Source organism: Chroicocephalus ridibundus, chromosome 1 (assembly GCF_963924245.1).
Source record: "Chroicocephalus ridibundus chromosome 1, bChrRid1.1, whole genome shotgun sequence".
Taxonomy (NCBI): Eukaryota; Metazoa; Chordata; class Aves; order Charadriiformes; family Laridae; genus Chroicocephalus; species Chroicocephalus ridibundus.
Window position 1 is genome coordinate 22,298,099 of NC_086284.1, and position 17,523 is coordinate 22,315,621.

The 17,523-nt window shown below is 45.0% G+C and overlaps 1 protein-coding gene across 3 annotated transcripts; it reads right to left on the bottom strand.

The window, feature by feature from the left end:
- Nucleotides 1–5,078: 5,078 nt before the first annotated feature.
- LOC134513721 (gap junction beta-6 protein) lies at nucleotides 5,079–16,964 on the bottom strand. Of its 3 annotated transcripts, none has more exons than XM_063330855.1 (3): nucleotides 16,681–16,964; nucleotides 16,172–16,246; nucleotides 5,079–6,890 (listed from the first exon to the last, which is right to left on the bottom strand). In XM_063330855.1, exon 3 carries the CDS (start codon nucleotides 6,866–6,868, stop codon nucleotides 6,077–6,079), a length of 792 nt encoding a protein of 263 aa, XP_063186925.1. In that variant the 5' UTR covers nucleotides 6,869–6,890; nucleotides 16,172–16,246; nucleotides 16,681–16,964; the 3' UTR covers nucleotides 5,079–6,076. The 3 variants fall into 3 exon arrangements, with proteins under 3 accessions (XP_063186925.1, XP_063186915.1, XP_063186933.1); XM_063330845.1 differs by having other exon boundaries at nucleotides 16,630–16,964; XM_063330863.1 differs by lacking the exons at nucleotides 16,172–16,246; nucleotides 16,681–16,964 and adding an exon at nucleotides 10,161–10,282.
- Nucleotides 16,965–17,523: the final 559 nt, after the last annotated feature.

Below are 17,523 nucleotides of genomic sequence, written 5' to 3' on the forward strand. Positions count from 1 at the left end.
GCGTGGGCGCTTTGGTCCGCAGGGCACCGGGACAGCACTGCTGCCTGCGGTGGGTGGGCATGGCCCCAACTGGGAATTATTTACTCTGTTTGCAGATCTGCTGCGAGGAGGTTGTACCTGCTGTGTGAAATGGGACCTGATGTTGCAAAAGGGCTGCGCAGAAAGCGGCTGGGTGGTATCAAGGAGTTACACCCTTCCTACGGGCCTGGCCCAAGCCCGCTGGAATCAACAGGGATTTGCTGAGTGACAGTGAGGAGCTTTGGATCCGGCCCTGAGACATTTGCAAGCTTGCAGAAACTGCCGACGTGATTTTTCACAGCATTGATGGGTGGGCGGAGGCTGAAGTAGAAATTCTGGCATAGGCGGGTGACCCAGTGGCACAGGCAGGTGGTAGCCGGGCGGTGACAAGACGCAGGGAGCGGCACTCCTGTCCGTTTGCCTCTTGGCAGGGATGATGCAGGGTGCTGACTGGCACCCTTGCTAGGACTTGGCAGTTGAGTCAGGGCTCTGCAGGAACCTCTCCCTGTGTCCTCCCACGGACCAACCTGCCCGTTGCTCTGTGTGTCAGAAGACATGTTGGGTGCTTCTCTGCAGAGAAACGCCGCCGACCCACCCAGCTGTGCCTGCACGCTGAAGAAGCAGTCCCACTCCACAGCTAGCATCAAGGGTGCAGGGCCAAGTAGGTGGGAAGTTGGCACAAGTGTTGTTTGCATCCCACCCCCATCTTTTTTGGTGAAGCTGGCCAGTTTTTGGCTTCTGTGGAAGTTGAAAGGGGGGCCATTCACCTTTACATGCCTAACCTGAGAAATACCAGCTTGACACTACAGGGCTGGGCAGGGAGATGGGTATACGTGCTGCCTCTGGCAGGGGAAAGGCCGCTACGATGGCAGTGCTCTCGCTGCAGTCAGTGGTGCAAAGTCCCTACGAGGAAGTTTGCTGAGGTGGAGATGGTCTCTGCCCACGGACCCACCTGAGGGGACAGCAGTGGCCAGTATGGTGTAGGATCTCAGACAGCCAGCATGGCTTCACCAAGGGCAAGTCCTGCCTGACCAACATAGTGGCCTTCTATGATGGAGTGACGGCAGCAGTAAACAAGGGAAGAACTACGGATGTTGTGATGTTGTCTGTCTGAACTTCTGTAAGGCCTTTGACACGGTCCCCCATAACATCTTTCTCTCTAAATGGGAGAGATATGGATTTCATGGGTGGACTGTTCAGTGGATGAGGAATTGGTTGGGTGGTCACATCTAGAGGATAGTGGTGAGTGTTCAGATGGAGATTGGTGACAACTGGTATCCCTGAGGGCTCAGTACTGGAACCAGTACTGTTCAGTATCTTCATCAATGACATAGACAGTGGGACTGAGTGCACCCTCAGCAAGTTTGCAGATGACACCAAGCTGAGTGGTGTGGTTGACACACCTGAGAGATGGGAGGGACCTGGACAAGCTCAAGAAGTGGGGCCACATGAGCCTCAACAAGGCCAAATGCAAGGTTCTGCACCTGGGTCGGGGCAACCTGTGGAATCAATACAGGCTGGGGGATGAAGGGACTGAGAGCAGCCCTGCCCAGAAGGACTTGGGGGTACTGGTGGATGAAAAGCTGGACATGAGCTGTTGAAGTGGGTCCAAAGGAGGACACAAAAATGATCAGAGGGATGGAACACCTCTCCTATGAGGGCAGGCTGAGAGAGTTATGGTTGTTCAGCCTGGAGAAGATTCTGGCGAAACCTTATTGTGGTCTTTCAATACTTAACGGGCCCTTATAAGAAAGATGGGGGCAAGCATTTGAGCAAGGCCTGTTGCAATAGGACAAGCAGTAATGATTTTAAACTAAAGGAGGGGAGATTCAGACTAGATATAAGGAAGAAATTTTTTACAATGGCACTGGCACAGATTGCCCAGAGAGGTGGTAGTTGCCCCATCCCTGGAAGCATTCAAGATCAGGTTGGACGGGGCTCTGAGCGACATGATCTAGGTGAAGGTGTCCCTGCTCACTGCAGGGGGTTGGACTAGATGACCTTTAAGGGTTCCTTCCAACCCAAACTATTCTATGATTCTATGAAATAGATTTATTTCAGTAGCACTGTAATAAAGCCTTGCTTCAGTAAGGGAAATAGAGGTAATAGTTGTAATAGAAAAACATACCAAGCAATTTGGAGCAGAGGTCTGCCTCGTGTTGGCTGTGGCAGTGCTTTCCAGCACATCATTGCAGGGCGAGGGTGGGTGAGGCGCTGGGCCGGCACAGCAGAGGGGCTGGGGGAGCCAAACTCCCTCCGACCTGGCAGCAAAGAGCTCGTGGCTGCAGCGTGTGGGGTAGGGTAGTCAGCTTAACTATGCAAAAGGAGAGCGGGTTCAGACCATCCTGCAACTGGTCTCATTTGCTTCTTAGTGCTTTGGCATGCAGGGTTGCTGGGAAGGGCTTGGGTCAGTGGAAAAACAGTCAAAGTTGTGGGGGGACTGGGCTGAGAAGAAGAGAGAGGGATGGAGGAGAACATGCTGTGGGGCTGGAGTCAAGGGCTGTTGTGTGTCATGGCAGCAGAGTCTGGGAAAGCAAGAAAGTGGGGTGGGAGGGGGGTTCAGGGAATTTTCAAGAAAGTTTTTCCAGAGGCTCTGATTACTGGTTTGGCACCACAGCCAATTTAAGCAATCTCTGCCCCAGGCATAATAAAGGGGAAATCACAGGGTGGGGAGATGCAGCAGGGATGGGCAGGGACAATTAAGCCAGCTGCCATCAGAGGAACTGGTGCCAGTATAGTAGAAACTGCAGGTCACCAGTGGGTCAGAGATTCTGGGGGGAGACCCTCTGCCAAGGGGGAGGCTATGGGGCAGGAGCAAGGGCAGGCACAGAGAAGGGCTGTGAGCTTGGAGCAGCCCCAGCCAGCCTGCAAAGATGCAGGGGGAGGTCTGAAACCAAGAGAAGCAGCTCGGCTTTTCCCTGCAGAAAGGGTTAACTGCCAACCCGCCAAACAGCCCCTCCTCTGCTCAGGCCACAGGATGGGGAGGTGGTGGGAAGGTGACTTGGAGAAACAAGACACTGAAAGCTGCCATTTCTTCATGATGCCGTCTACTTCAGCCTAACACAACGGGAAGTAAGAAATTGTTCAAAGGGGGCACTGAAATTATCAGGGACTTTCCCATGTCAGTAACGTAAGTCAGGGGATGTTTCAGATAAAGGAGAGTGCCCATAATTTGGGTCGCTTCCCAGCCAAACACATCTCAGTGTCAGAACTGGCCCTCCCTGCAGAGTCAATGAATCAGCACTGGCGTACCTGGGATAAGCTCTGGCTCTTTGATTTACAGCCGCCCTTGGCATAGGTTGGACAGGGACCGGCACATTTGTTCCTGACCTGCCTGGCTGCCAAGACACCCCAGCAGCGGGGCAGTGCTTCTTGTCTGCACCTCACCGTGTCCTGCTGCCATGCAGGAAACATCCAACCAACCCAAACCCATCTACAGTGCGGCCCCGCACATAGCTGTGCCGGCATACAAAGGACCACGTATGCCCAATTTCTTCATTTAAGTTTTGGCCACTTATCCAGGCTTACAATAACAACAAACATGGAACTGATCTGCTAGAAAAATCCAAATGCTGGAATAAAAAACACTGTTTGAAAACTTGTAAGCAGGAAATGAAAGTGCCACGTAGAGATTATTGCAGTATCCTCATGTGGGGTTTAGCAGGCCTGTGCTTTATCACAGACCAAGAAAAACTACCCCTCCTCCATTTGAGGAAAACATACCCACCTTACGGTGTCTTCCAGGTTTATTGTCATTCATCACAGGGCTATTTCGATCTGATCACTAAAAGTGATGATGCATGGTCAGGCATAATCATTAACTGATCTCCATTCACATTCCCTATGTGGTATGTGATTTGCAGCATGCCTTGGATGAAAGTCCATGGCTCGAGGTGCTCTGTGAAACACAGTTCTGAACAGAAGTAACTGTCTCTCCACACCCTGGGACCAGCACAACAAGAGATCTGAGCCCCTGCAGTTTGCCCCTGGGCAGACTCAGGGTGATGCAGTGAGGTAGAGCCTGAGCACCCACCTTCCCGACTCTACGGTCCATTAAGTAAAGATTTAAACCATTGCCATAGCCGGACGTGGAGCCTGGAGAGGGAGCATGACGAGACTACCAGGAACAAGACCTACAAAGGCAAACTTTTGTGGCACTTTTCACTTCTGCTTGCATTTTCAGTCTGTAGGGAGAACAATACAAGCACACTAATACGCAGTTTTATGTATATTTTTTCCTCGAGCTTGTAGGTAGACACGTTCATAAGACTAGCAGCAATTTCTTTTCACAAGAACAATTAGAAAAGAAAATGTGCTGCGAAGGCAGGAAAGATCAGGACTTTACCAGTGGAAGAGAATAGATAAATGAGAGAGCTCAGCTCAGGCCCTCATGTAGGGACAGAGCTGACTCTAGGTATTTTCTCTCTCCTGTTGCTTGTGCCTGCACCCTGTTACAGTTCTGCTGGTCACACAGAAAACAACCAACCCACTTAGAGCATGGGCACACAGCAAGCTGTGCCGGCACCCGTAAGAAAAAATATATACAACAGCAGGAGAAAAAAAAAAAGTGTAATCTCTGCTCCTAGGGATACCTGCTCTTTGTTACCAGCACTGGCCCCTTGAAAGAGTAGCTCTGTGATACAAAAACAATAAAGCTAATCCACTTGCACTGGTGTTAAAATGAAAAAAACAACTCTGCTGAGGTCAGTGCGTCTGTAACATTTTTATCATGGTGTGAAGAGATCCAAAATAGGGAACACAAAAGACACTATAGCTAGGGTCTTGTACTACACACACCCCTTTCACCTTCGGGAGCCCCTGCTTTCGACAGCACACCCCTCCTGCACGCACATACTCCCAACACACTGGAATTACATGTGTACCTCTGTTAGAGCATGGACAAGAGAATCAGGGCATCAGTGCTCGGGCTGGGAATGAGGGGAGCGCATGGGCTACGTGCACTGTGGATGTAGATTTCCTGCTTGAAAGCAGTAATTCATCAGCACTTGTCCTGCTTAAGACTTCACTAGCATTCACATACAGACTCTTACTCCATTGAGAAAGGTTAAAGTGTTTGCCTTTTATTCAGAAGACTTGTTCTGTTTCCAGTGTTTTTACTTTTCCATGTCCTTCAAACCAAAGAGCCCCTAGTTCCATAACAGCACCATCAGTCTACCACAAAAAAGCAAACAAATCAAAACCAAAAAAGTTCCATGATGTGATATAGCATAAAGAAACAAATACAGCTAATACATTAGAGACAAACATTTACATAAAGTTATGTATGTTGCTATAAAACTGGCAGTATGCAATCAAAAGATTGGTATAATTACCAGATCTGCTAGATGTTTAAAGCAAGTCTACTCAGGCTGTATCTACATTCTCATGCTGGTTTTAGGCATGACTTTGCACTCAGGAGCTGCTACCTCAATTATCCACACTACATGACGTTGGGTTTTCACAAAGCTTCCCCTACGACCAGCAGTGTGTGCGCAAATGTCTCAAGCTACCTGTCCACACTGAAGCAGCGCTTGCAAAGCTGTAAAGATGTAGCCTATCGCTGTCTCCTCCCTATGGATGTGGTATTACAGGGTTCATCTGCATACGCCTGGTTAAGAAACAAAAAACACACTCAGTTGTGTACTATAACACCTTAAGTAACATGGAATCTTAGATTTTAGAAAAATATTTTAATTGTCAGTTCACAAATAAAAACTATCACTATTACAAAACATCTTGTAACACTAGAATATCTAGCTTGGAAAGAATTTTGTTCTTATTGCTCTTGCGTGTAGTTTTCAAAGGTATTAGTAGATTTCCCACTTGTCATGGTCAGCTTGTAAGAATACTCATAGGAAGATACACTTTCCTATTTAATCCTCACACAATTTTCACATGTTTAGGCTGCCCTTTTTTCAGACACATGCATAATTGACATCTGACACTATGCATCAAAGTCTCGCCCAACCTAAATTGTTTCATATAACAAATTTTGTTTGCAGCCTTTAAACAAAGAACATTCACTCCAAAAAGAGTGAACACCAGCATTGATACCACCTTAGCTACTTGAAAATCCTATAACTGTGTTCTGACAACTATCAGATATTAACTCATTCATTTCATTTTGCTTGGTTTCTTCCTTATTCTCGTGGTTGGGGTGATGTTTTGGATTTCCAGCTTTTTTAGACCTTCTGAGGAAAAATTTTGTCAGTAAGTAACATAATTCAGCCACATTTAAAAGAATACAAATGCTGGACACAGCAATCATGAAAATAGTGAACACCGTCTTTTCAGTAGGTCGAGAAACAAAGCAGTCTACGGTGTTGGGGCAGGGCCAAGCATTACACTTCATTAAGCGAGGCATTCGGAACCCATCGTACATGAAATAAAATGCATACATGAAGACTGCTTCAAAGACCAGCCTGAAGAAGATGCTGCTAGTGTATGTCCACCACAAGGTGCCCTCAATATGAAACCTCTGTTTTCTGATTTCTTCAATGTCCTTGTATTCGCATTTCTGGTCTCCCTTTCTGAACTGCCTTTTCTTCTCGTGCCTCCTGTAAGCTACGTGCATGGCCACCAGCAGCGCAGGTGTGGAAACAAAGATCAGCTGCAGGGCCCAGAGTCTGATGTGAGAGATGGGGAAGAAGTGATCATAGCAAACATTCTTGCACCCAGGCTGAAGCGTGTTGCAGACAAAATCATCTTGTTCGTCTCCCCAAACTCTCTCTGCAGCCACAACCAGGATCATGATACGGAAGATGAACAGGACTGTGAGCCATATCTTCCCGATACTGGTGGAGTGTTTATTTACGCCTCCTAAAATGGTATGCAGAGCTCCCCAATCCATTGTCTTGTTTTAACCGTCTGACCTAAGACAAGAAAAATAAACAAAACTAAGATTAATCAAGACAGGAAACAAATATAATCAAGCATGTGGTATAAAAAAAGGCAATATCATATAATTGCAGCATATTCACCAGCTATGGTAACATTTTGTTGATACAGTGGGCTTACCTACAGGCAGTCATAAACAATAATCACACATCAGCAGGTAATATTTCATTACTCGATTACACCCATGGTATCACATTCGTTCAACTTCTAGGTGTATTTGCCAACCAAAAGCAGCTATTGGCCACATTAAGGAGGAAAAGCAGACACGGGAAATTGATGAAAAACAGCTTTAAATTAAAAGCTACAACTTCTGGTAGTTCGGTAACAGTAACAGAGGATTAGAAGATGACATCAGCCAAAAGTAAGGTACGTTATGTTGAAAAAAAATAAAGTGTTAGACCGCTAGAATTCCTATATAAATTAAGCCAAGTTGGCCCATCCTTAGCTTCGAAGTGTGAACAAAGTTTTCAGGAGTACATTCCAGTAATAAAGAGAGACCCTGAGGAACTGCTGCTGATGCTCTGTACCTTCCATGTGCAGGTCTGGATAATCAGCATTCACAAATTTAAAAAAAAGTGACTGTAGCGCTCAGTATTATTAGTTGAAGCAAATTCCACAACAACTTGAGGCAATGAAAGTGAAGTCTTGGTCATTATCCATCTCTAGTTGGATGTTTAAAAAAGTCAGTGCTTAAAGATTCATCCCAAAATTGCATTTCTCTTCATCAACTACAAAGAGAGCCTTGGGTAACTAGACAAAGACTCCTTCATTGTCAATGCCTGGCAGGTGTTTGGATTTGTCCCCCCCTCGTAACACACACTGCATAACTCCTAGAGACATTTCAGAGGCTGGGAGAGTGCTAAAGTCAACATTTGAAGAGTTCAGACAGCCCAGCAGTACCTCAGAGACTTTTCAACAGAAGCATACAGTTTCCAGTAGGTGAGTTTCAAAGTACTATGACTGTAATGGATTAAAGGATTTCACCTTTGTCTCCCACATACCTCCCCAGGAACACCACAATTGTGTGGGTTTGCTCAGTTTCCACAAACGATAGCCTTTCAGAGAGAGCATTCAGAGGCATTTCAGCCCCCCACCCCTCCACTTCAGATAGGTTTACAGAAAGTTAGTTTGCAAGCTACTCTGAATTCAAGAAACCAACATTTCTGGTGCCTATCTGCCAGGACCTCTAAAAGCGCTCACAAATCTCTTTGCTCTGAAATTCTTCATGACAGTTTTTATTCCTCAACTTTGTTAATTCGTTTGTACCTCAGAAGCCATCTTTGTTCAGCTTTTACAGCACAGGGCACCAATAAGCAAAAAATCACATTTTCAAGGTTTCTACAGAAGAGCAGCCACTAGTGCAAAGGTCATCGTATCCATCATGGACAGAATTTAAGATTTTCCTAAATCCAAGCTGTATCACATTGCATGAGGAAGAAAATGAAGACATTTCTTTGCAGTTGTTTCCTGTGTCACACTCCCATTCTGAGTAATGTCAAAAACCTTTCTACTTTACAGCAGAATTATATATAATCAATAAGTCACATACAATAATACAGAGCATCAGTCAAAGTACACAACAGCTCAAGGAAAATAAGGATATTTAATTGTTATGTGAATACAAGGTTATTTTTTTTTTCTTTAGTTACTGGAATGGAAGTATAATCTCCCTTCAACGGTTCCCTCAGATCATGCTGGTTGACTGTGACGGGTTATACTTCAGGAGATAAAAAACAATCAAGACCCAAGACTTTCTTTGGCTTGGGGAGAACCTTTCCTGAGCCTCCTTCAGGATGCAAAACCTATGTGGACTGTTACGTCTGAATCTCTCTGAAGATGGAAGCCCTGGAAGCAGAGTTACCTTCCTACCCTCCTAGATTATTTTTCCAAGACGACAGTTTATTTCTTATTAGCATACAGATATAGAGAAAGTCTCTGTAGGTTAACAACCCTACGAGGGCACAGGAAAGACCCTTAACACCAGAGATGCTTACAAAACATACTAGCCAGCTTTTCAAGTATTTGTTTCCACCCCTTTTTTTGCCATCTGATCTTTCATCAATCAGACCAGCCTTTCTTTCAGGATCTGCTTTGGAGATCATTGTATGTTAAAAAGAAGAACAGTTACAACTTTATTAGTGTTTTTATTAGTGTTCTCTGTTACTGTTACACACACATTGCAATTACAGTACTTATAAAATGACACTATAAGTATTATAACTAGAAATACTTATGCACAGCTGAATATAAATCCTGTAGAAGACTGACACCATGTAAATTGTGGTATTACACACATCATTCACCCATCCTTTAATTCCACCAGTCAGTGGTGGAATTGTCAGTCATTCTCAGTGACTGTTCCTTCTCTCTGCCTGTCAGCCATCTCCTTACAGTGTGAAAGGCTGAGAAGTGGACCCTGTGTATCCCCTCCTGATAAGCCTCATTTCTTACGCTTCACCTCTGCTGTACACCAATACTGCTGCCTTTCTGTTACCACAGCTTCACAAGAATTTCCTTCCACATGCAATCGCTCCTTCCTATCTCCCAGGGCAGAAGGGGATTCAAAATACACCAGTGCCTCAGGGTGTAGTTAAAGGGTACCTTGCCTTCAGTGACAAAGTTAGCTCAAGGTGCTTCCCCACCACTGTTTGCTCCTGAAGTCATGCTGCAGTTCACCTCCTACAACATTGTGGGGGTGCATTATAAACCAGCAGCCTTGGTCAAAAGTTATTCCCAGTACTAGCAGTACTAGTATGCTCTGTTTTGTTTGGGTTTTTTGTTTGTTTGAGGTTTTTTTTTTTGTTTGTTTTGTGTTTTTTTTTTTTTTTTTAACCAAATCCAATTCACCAATCTGCTTTAGAGCTGAGACCCACAAAGCATCTGAAAAGCAATTTGTTTGAAAAACAGGCTGCACATTGCAAAGCATGGGAAAGAAAAACAGTCAGTGTGGAAGAGGGGTTGGCAAAGCTTTACTGCTGAGGAAAATATATCATGAAACTCCACTCTTCAGCTGACTTGCTCCATCTCCTTTGGGAGCATATTGTGCTTGCTAAGCCAAAATATGGTGCTTCAAAACATGGTGCTTCAGTAATAGCAAAAGCATGTCTGTACCTGGATCAATGCAGAAAAAGCCATCTCACTTTGGAGAAGCAGCCTTTTGCCCCAAGTCTCCCAGTGAGATTTCATCTCATTCCCTTCCCAAAAATCCCTTTGTCTTTCATATCTGCCCAAACCCTCCCCCCTACCTTTCCAAATCCTCCAATGATCTCTTCAGCTCCCTGTATTCTTCCTGCTCCTTGCAGATCTAGTCAGCAACCTTTGCCCCTTCTTGCTGTATCCTCACGGCCTCTCAGGCGTGTTTTTATGCTGGTGGAAAGTCATGTGACTCCTGGGTCACTCCAGAGATTGATACAGGCACTAATCAGATAGCAGTAAAGTCTCACTATCTTACCCCTGAAGGGTGGCACAGTTAAGATTGTAGGGCCGTATTCAGGTCTGAATTCCATCCAAATACTTTGGCCACAGCGTTTCCTACTAGCTGGCTTTAAACAGCTCTTGTCAATGCAATGTAGAGGATCTAACAAAGGCAATTCAGAGACTGACGAAGTGCCCACCTCTCTCCAATAAACAGAGTGAGCCAAGCAGAATTTAAGTTAACCATGTATGGCTCTTGTGAAGAGCCATATTAAGCCTATTAAGCCATCAGTGCAGATCACTCCAGCTAAACATCAAGTTTGGGCTATCTGTACTGATGTGATGGCTCATTTACTCACAACTTACTCAAAAGCTAGGATGTTGACTCATGAACGCTGGCTATGTTTCTTCCAGATACTTGCTTTTAAGACCTTTTTACTTGCAAGTAAAATATTAACTGTCTTGCTCACCAAAGGAGAAGGAAGCAGGAAAGCCACTTCCCGTTATAGGGTGGTAACCCTTATATTCATAGGGCCAGTCCAGATACTATTTTTATGTGAGCAAGTACAGCTAAATGCCTGCAGAAATAACAGTACATAGACAGTTAAGGACTTACCTGCTTTGCTTGTCTCAGAACCAAGTACAGTACAGTACAAGAATAAGTTAAAGACTCAAGTGAATTTTGGGGGGAAAAAGTAAAGTAGGAATGAGGGACTGGTTATAAAGAAAGAAGCTGGGAAGAACAGAAGATAGCTGAAGTGAATGAGATTGAATAACTGAACATTTAGAACCCATTCTAACATTGGAGTGTATTATCTTTAAGTGTTGAATTTTCCTTAAAAAGTTTGCAACTGGGCATGAAAATAAGCCTTTCCAAGTCTCAGCATAGATCTCTGTTCTCCTACAAGCTGAACTTTCCGTTCCATTTCAACAAACGGAGGATTACAATAGTATATGGCTGTTACAATAGCAGTTAAAGACAATCATAAAAGATCACCATGCTCCACTGAAGAGTTAGTTATGAGGCAAATGGTTCTATATGATCACAAAGAAGCACATAAGCAGATGGTTTGTTTTGGGTTTGTTTTTTGGGGGGTTGTGTTCCCCTCCCACACACATACTAGTAGGCTAGACAGCAGCAAGAGAATTACAGCTTAACTGTATCTGTAGTTCCCCAGCTTCTGGGCAGTGTCGTTTTGAACTCTGCTGCCACAGCTAGACTGCCTTCTACTTAAAAGCTAGCTCCTGTAAGCCTACACCAAACCTCAACCACAGTGCTGTGCATACACCCAGTGAAAATCCCCACAATTCACAACACTGAGGACAATTACCATTGAGCTCCTGTGTTTAAGAGTACAACTAGTTGGCAGATGCTTTTTTTTCTTCCCCTACTCTGTTAAAGACTGTTATACTGGGAAATCATTAGTCAATGGTTAAATCCACAGCTTCAGCAAATGACAACTAGAATACAATGAAGATAAAAACAACAGAAGATACATTCCTTTCACATACACGGTATGGTGCTTGCTATTATCAAGCAAAAAAAGTAGCCATTAGCAAGTGTTACTATATTTGCTTATGCCATAGGAACACCTAGGAGTCCCAGTCAAGAAGAGGTCCCACAGTATGACAACATATGCATAAATTCAGACTAAGATTATACCCTTCTCCCCACAGCTACAAACTTGATACCAATTTACTTATTCTACTGGCATTACACAGAAATGTAGAGGGTGTTCATGATGCCTCCACTCCTATCAGAATTTTAGTGCAGGGTGTACCAAGAGTTAACAGTTTGGTGTGACACTCCACCACTTTCAGCAGTGCCTCCAGATACTGATACAAGATCAGCAGTCTGCCAAGACAAAAGTCACTTTATCCCAACTGGGAATGCATTAACCAAGATAATTTTTAAACACAAAAATCACTGGTCCCAAGTGCCACTCCCCACCCCACAGGCTGGGCACAAAACAACTCAAAATGCCTCAGAGTGGCAGTTCTAATGCAGAACTTTTGCCATAGAAAAGCTTTAGAACATCTAAGCTGCATCAGACCCAAGACCATTACCAAAATTATTTTATGACCCAACTTCATGCAAGAAGTATTACTGTACATTGAGGTCCAGCATGCATTCAAAGGTGCTGCTAATACAACTTTCCCTTTGGGTCCTGATTTAAGCAGTTATGCTGGGAGCACTGGCTCACATATGGGGTGATAACTAGCATCAAGGTGTCTTAGATCTATACCATATATGCTGTTTCATACCCAGATTTGAAGATCACACAAATGTGGATTTCAGCAGTTTTGTATTGTCACTCTGACAAGCTGGGATCTAGTTTATTGCTAAACAAAACAGCAAGCACTTAATTGCTAGCAAGTAGATTTTGTTATTCCTATTGCTGAATTAGTTTTGGTGCTGTACCACAAGAACAGTAGCATTGCCAGGACTGAACCAAAGAAGCTTCTAATAAATATTGATTAACGTCTTCCGAGGACAGCATCCTTTTATTTCACCAAGACAGACTGGCATACAGGCTACAGCAATTACTTGCTAACTTTCTCAGACTTCCTACCTAATTTGTCAGCCTGCCCCATGCCTCAGTTTCCCAGACACTAACTGGGGATAACAATATCTCATCATCTCACGGGGCTGTTCTGAAATGCTCCACTACAATTACAGGCTTCACAGACTCTTTGTTATCAGTGGACCAAGACAGATAAGTACCAGTTCAAAGCTGGAAGTACAAAGCTTGAATTCAATCACCGAGGATGTTCTTGCTACCTGAAAAAGAACACAGCTCCCTACATTGCTATAGCTTTAATACATAGTTCAAACTGTAAGAAGATGCAGCTTTGAACTCAGACTTTGGCAAACAAAATGCTTGAATTTCACTCCTATCGGCAGCTTCCACCTATTTAATTTTGCAGCTGTATGTTAAATGCCAGAGAGCATGCAGCTGGAACACTTTGAAATATCACCAACTCTACTTCTTTCCTAAAGAGTTGAATAGAGATCAAAAGAGATGTCTAACAATCACAAAAGCCTGTGCAGTTCTCTCTAGTAGCTCTTAAACTTTGTTCCGAGCACCTATCTCCACATCAGAGTGGAAACTGGAGAACAGAAGAGCCATGACAGAGGTATTACAGTATATCTGATTTGACACAAGAACAGGCAAAGACTAATCAGCAACAGGAAACCTCTGACAGTTGCAGGTCTGAACACTGCAAGCATTGTACTTTTCTTCTGCTCAAGTTCATGAAAACAGGAGGCATTCTGTGCTCTAATTAAACCCAGTGTGAAATCCAGATATGGCCCTTAACACAACAGATGAGGACCCAATACGTATGCAGTTAAACGTTAAAAAAATATGCTAGTTAAATATCAACAGCATTAAGGGTTCAGTTCTACCCACAATGATCCCCTTATGACTGCCCCATATCCATGCCCCTACATGAGTTAAATCATTTTCCACGTATGTTTGAAAATACCCATAGCTACTTTACCAGCCTACAACTGTAAATTGGAGGATTACCATCCTCCAAAACATCTCTGCACAAAATTCCCCCCACTTGTGGAAAACAGAAAATTAGAAGTGCCAGTTACACTTGAAGGTGTAACAAGACAGCACACATCCTATTAGAATTTGGCTCCTGTCAGCCATTTTCCCCTTTAAACCTTTCCTTCAGAATGTGCTATATATTTCTCACTTTGAATGAAAGTCAAATTCCTGAGGACTATGTCTTCACTGATCTAAGTGTCCTATTTCCCATATTTTAAAATAAAGTTTTAGACACACTGTGCCCTGCTCCCAGTCATGAAAATATCAACTTTTTCGTTATGACATTTTTATGGTCTGGTTTTTTTAACCTGTTATTTAATTCTTATTTCCTTCCCCCCAGACTTAAGCAAATACCTACATCCCCTCTGCAAATCTGCCCACTCCCACTTCAAAACTGGAAAGTCACTGTCTCTTTCACACAAAGACAGAACTTGCACCCTTTTGGAAATGCCAATTAAATTTATAAACACTAAGATTTTATACTGCAATGCAACCTTTCCTTGAGTGTGTATTTTGTTATTACTTTTTCCAAAGGTAAAGACAAAAGCTGCTTTTTCCTTTTTAAAAAAATCTATTACAGGAAGAAACATTTGTATGAGATAAGGAATAGAATTAGTTTTCAACTTTCTTTTATCAACTAATAGGAGATGCATTTCTCTTGTTACACATTCCTTCTGTTTTGACAGCACATTATCTCTCCTCATACATCATCACTTCAAGTTTTTCCTTACACAAACTGGTGTTTAGCGAGGCAAGAGTCACAGATCTCCTCCTTTCAGATAATTCATCAGTCATCATTAAATAACAATTAAAAGCAGCGAGGAAGAGAACAAGGAAAAACATCAAAAGAAAAAAACAATCATTCCACCCGTGCTCCTGTTTGATACACTTTCTGGGATCACTGATTTCATTGGAACTATTCATATGAATAACAGAAAGAATCAACTTGTACTCACAGGTACCAACTGAGCTGATGCAACAACTGTTATTAATAACTTGTACTTATATCTCAGAGTGCTGCTGTTTTTCCAGCTACTGAGATAGCCTGCTACACCTTTTTCACTGTACAATCACTTTTTGCACAAATTAAATGAGGTTGCCCAGGTAATCTATTTGGGTTATGCTCCAAGGGATGCAAAACAGTCAGAGGCTGAAGCTTTAGAAAGTTGAGTGAGCTAGCCCTGTCAGAACAGAATTAATTCCTCCAGAGAAATATTTTAATTCATGGCTCTTTATTGTTCCATCTTTAAGCTCTGTGATATGTAGTCCTTCCACCAACTATGGGACTAACAGTTCTGGGGACTGAAGTCTCCCAGAAACTCTGACACATGCAGTAGGGGTACAACCTCGTGGCTCTGCACCTCTGTGTGCTGGAAATCCTACCTGGAAAATTACATTGCAATGCCTAGTTGACACAAAGCCTCCTTCTTCCAGGCTGAGGCTTGGCCCACCGTTGCCTTGTCCTCTAAGTTAAACCTAACACAACCACATGCACATCCTGCTGCCTTTCCTCTTCAAGGTAAGTATCTGGCAAGCAGGGTTTCCAGGAAGAGATACTAGAAACCACGTATAACTTCTTTAACAAAATCAAGGATGAAAATATATTTTATTCTGCTGTCAACTCAAAACACACACGTACATTGTGCTAATCCCATACAGAATCTGGGCCCAAACCCTCGTACCACTTCACACAGGCCACAGCCAACGCAGTCTCATTAGTAACCACAGTCACAAAAACTGGGTTTGAAAGAGCATTCTTAAGACGAAAAGGCCACTTCCTTCTTTCAACCCCTTACCTGTTCTCTTAAGAGTACTTCCAGGCTACATTTGAGAAAACTAATGGAGCACAAGACAAAGAAATTAATTCATCCATTTGGGGGGCGGGTGGGGGAGGAAAAAAAAAAGGTGTTCTTCAACACAAGAGATTGGAAAAGTAACACCCAACCTAGGAAAGCCCAATGACAGGAAATACACACCACAGGAACGCAGTCAGCTACCGGCTACTGCTGTCAGCTCAGCGCACACCCCTGCCCGTACTCCAACATGTCCCTCGCCTTTTATTTAAGGGTTTGCGTGCTCACACCTAGTGCGATCTTATCCAGGCCTGATACTCAAAAATACGTTTATTTCTGACTCACACCTCGCATTTCCTATTCCCCCTGTAATTCTGAGGAATGTTTCCAGTGTGTGATCAGACGCTCACAGGACCTGTCAGTTTTACTGATGCAAGCTGTTTACCTCCATGCAGCTCTCTTAACATCTGTAGGCGTGTCGCAAATTACCTGTAATTGCGGAAGCCTGTATTTCACTTGGTGTTTTAGCTGGTCGAGTACTTCACATAACGTACTTACAAAGAGCTGTTGGGAGAATATGAATTAAAAAAAAAAAGGGAGGATCGTCAGGGGTTAAATGGATAATTAGCAGCGACAAGAGTGTCCCCAATTAAAAACGCTCGCGGGGTTCAATCACTCCCCCCCTCATACTCAAGCTCGGGAAGCGAAACCCAGAGCTGCGGGGGTAAATCCCGTCTAGGCGGAAGGGGGAGCGCACACCGCGCTCCTCCGCCAGCCCAGCGCGCCTCCGCGGGCGGCCCCGCTCCCTCCCCGCGGCGGGCAGAGCTCCCGGCTCCACTGCCGAAGGTCCCGGACCCGCCTTGGGGCGCAACAAGTATGGCAGCAGGGGTACAGGGGCCCGGCCAGCCTCACCACGTCCCCCCACGCACACCGGGCCCTCGACTCACAGAAACGGCCTCCCTCGCTGCCGGCTCACCCGGTCCCGCCGCGCCCCTCACCTCAGCGGTGCCCACAGCCGCGGGGGGGAGGTCAGCCCCACCGCTTAGAGTTCCCGGCTGGGGCTCAACGCGGGTCCGGGGGTGCCCGAGAAGCGGCCGGTCCCAGCCTCGCCGCCCCGCCGCTTTAAGGTCCCTCCCCGTTCACCTGCCGCCGCTTTTAACCCGCCCCTCGCCCGCCTCCGGCTCCTCCAGCCGCCCGTGGAGGCGGTGGGGAGGCCGGGGCGGGGCTGGGCGCTAGTCCCCAGCGTCGTGCTCGGGGGAGGGGAAGTATGAAGAGCGGGGGCTTCGATCGGTGAGGGAAAAATGGCCAAAACGAAGGGTGGGATGGCTGAGCTAAGGCTGGGAGAGGGGGCGGGAAGGCTGACGGGCCCCCCGGGGGCGGCAGGATACGGCTGGGGGGCGGACGCCCCCGGCCGCTTCCCGCCGCCCAGGGGCTGCTTAGGGAAAGGCACACAAAATTAACAGTAGATTTGTCGGGTTTTTGTTTGTTTTTTTTTTTTTTTTTTCCAGAAGCGCATATCTGTTTAAGATAACAGGGTCGTATTTCTATCTTGTTAAATCCAGGTACTCAAAAGGGCCTTAGAACCGAAAGAAACCCCCACCTCACCCAAACAGGCCTTTTCTCCCGGAAATCATTAAGGAATTTCTGGCCAAACGCAGAAGGGAGAGCCAGAAGTTTTCTGGCTTTTTTCAGGTTTGTTTTCGAGTACGATTGAAATGCTGCAGCAGTGCCCGGCGAGCTCGCAGGCTTTCACCAAGCTGCAGATACTTGTCAGTGCAAAGACCTGTTTTGGAAAGTTTTCTGTTTCCAAGGAATACAGTTGCTGAGGAGACAATTTACTT

What these genes read in the sequence shown, in the direction of transcription:
- LOC134513721 (XM_063330855.1), bottom strand. Translation starts at nt 6,868, where the DNA reads ATGGATTGGGGAGCTCTGCATACCATTTTAGGAGGCGTAAATAAACAC.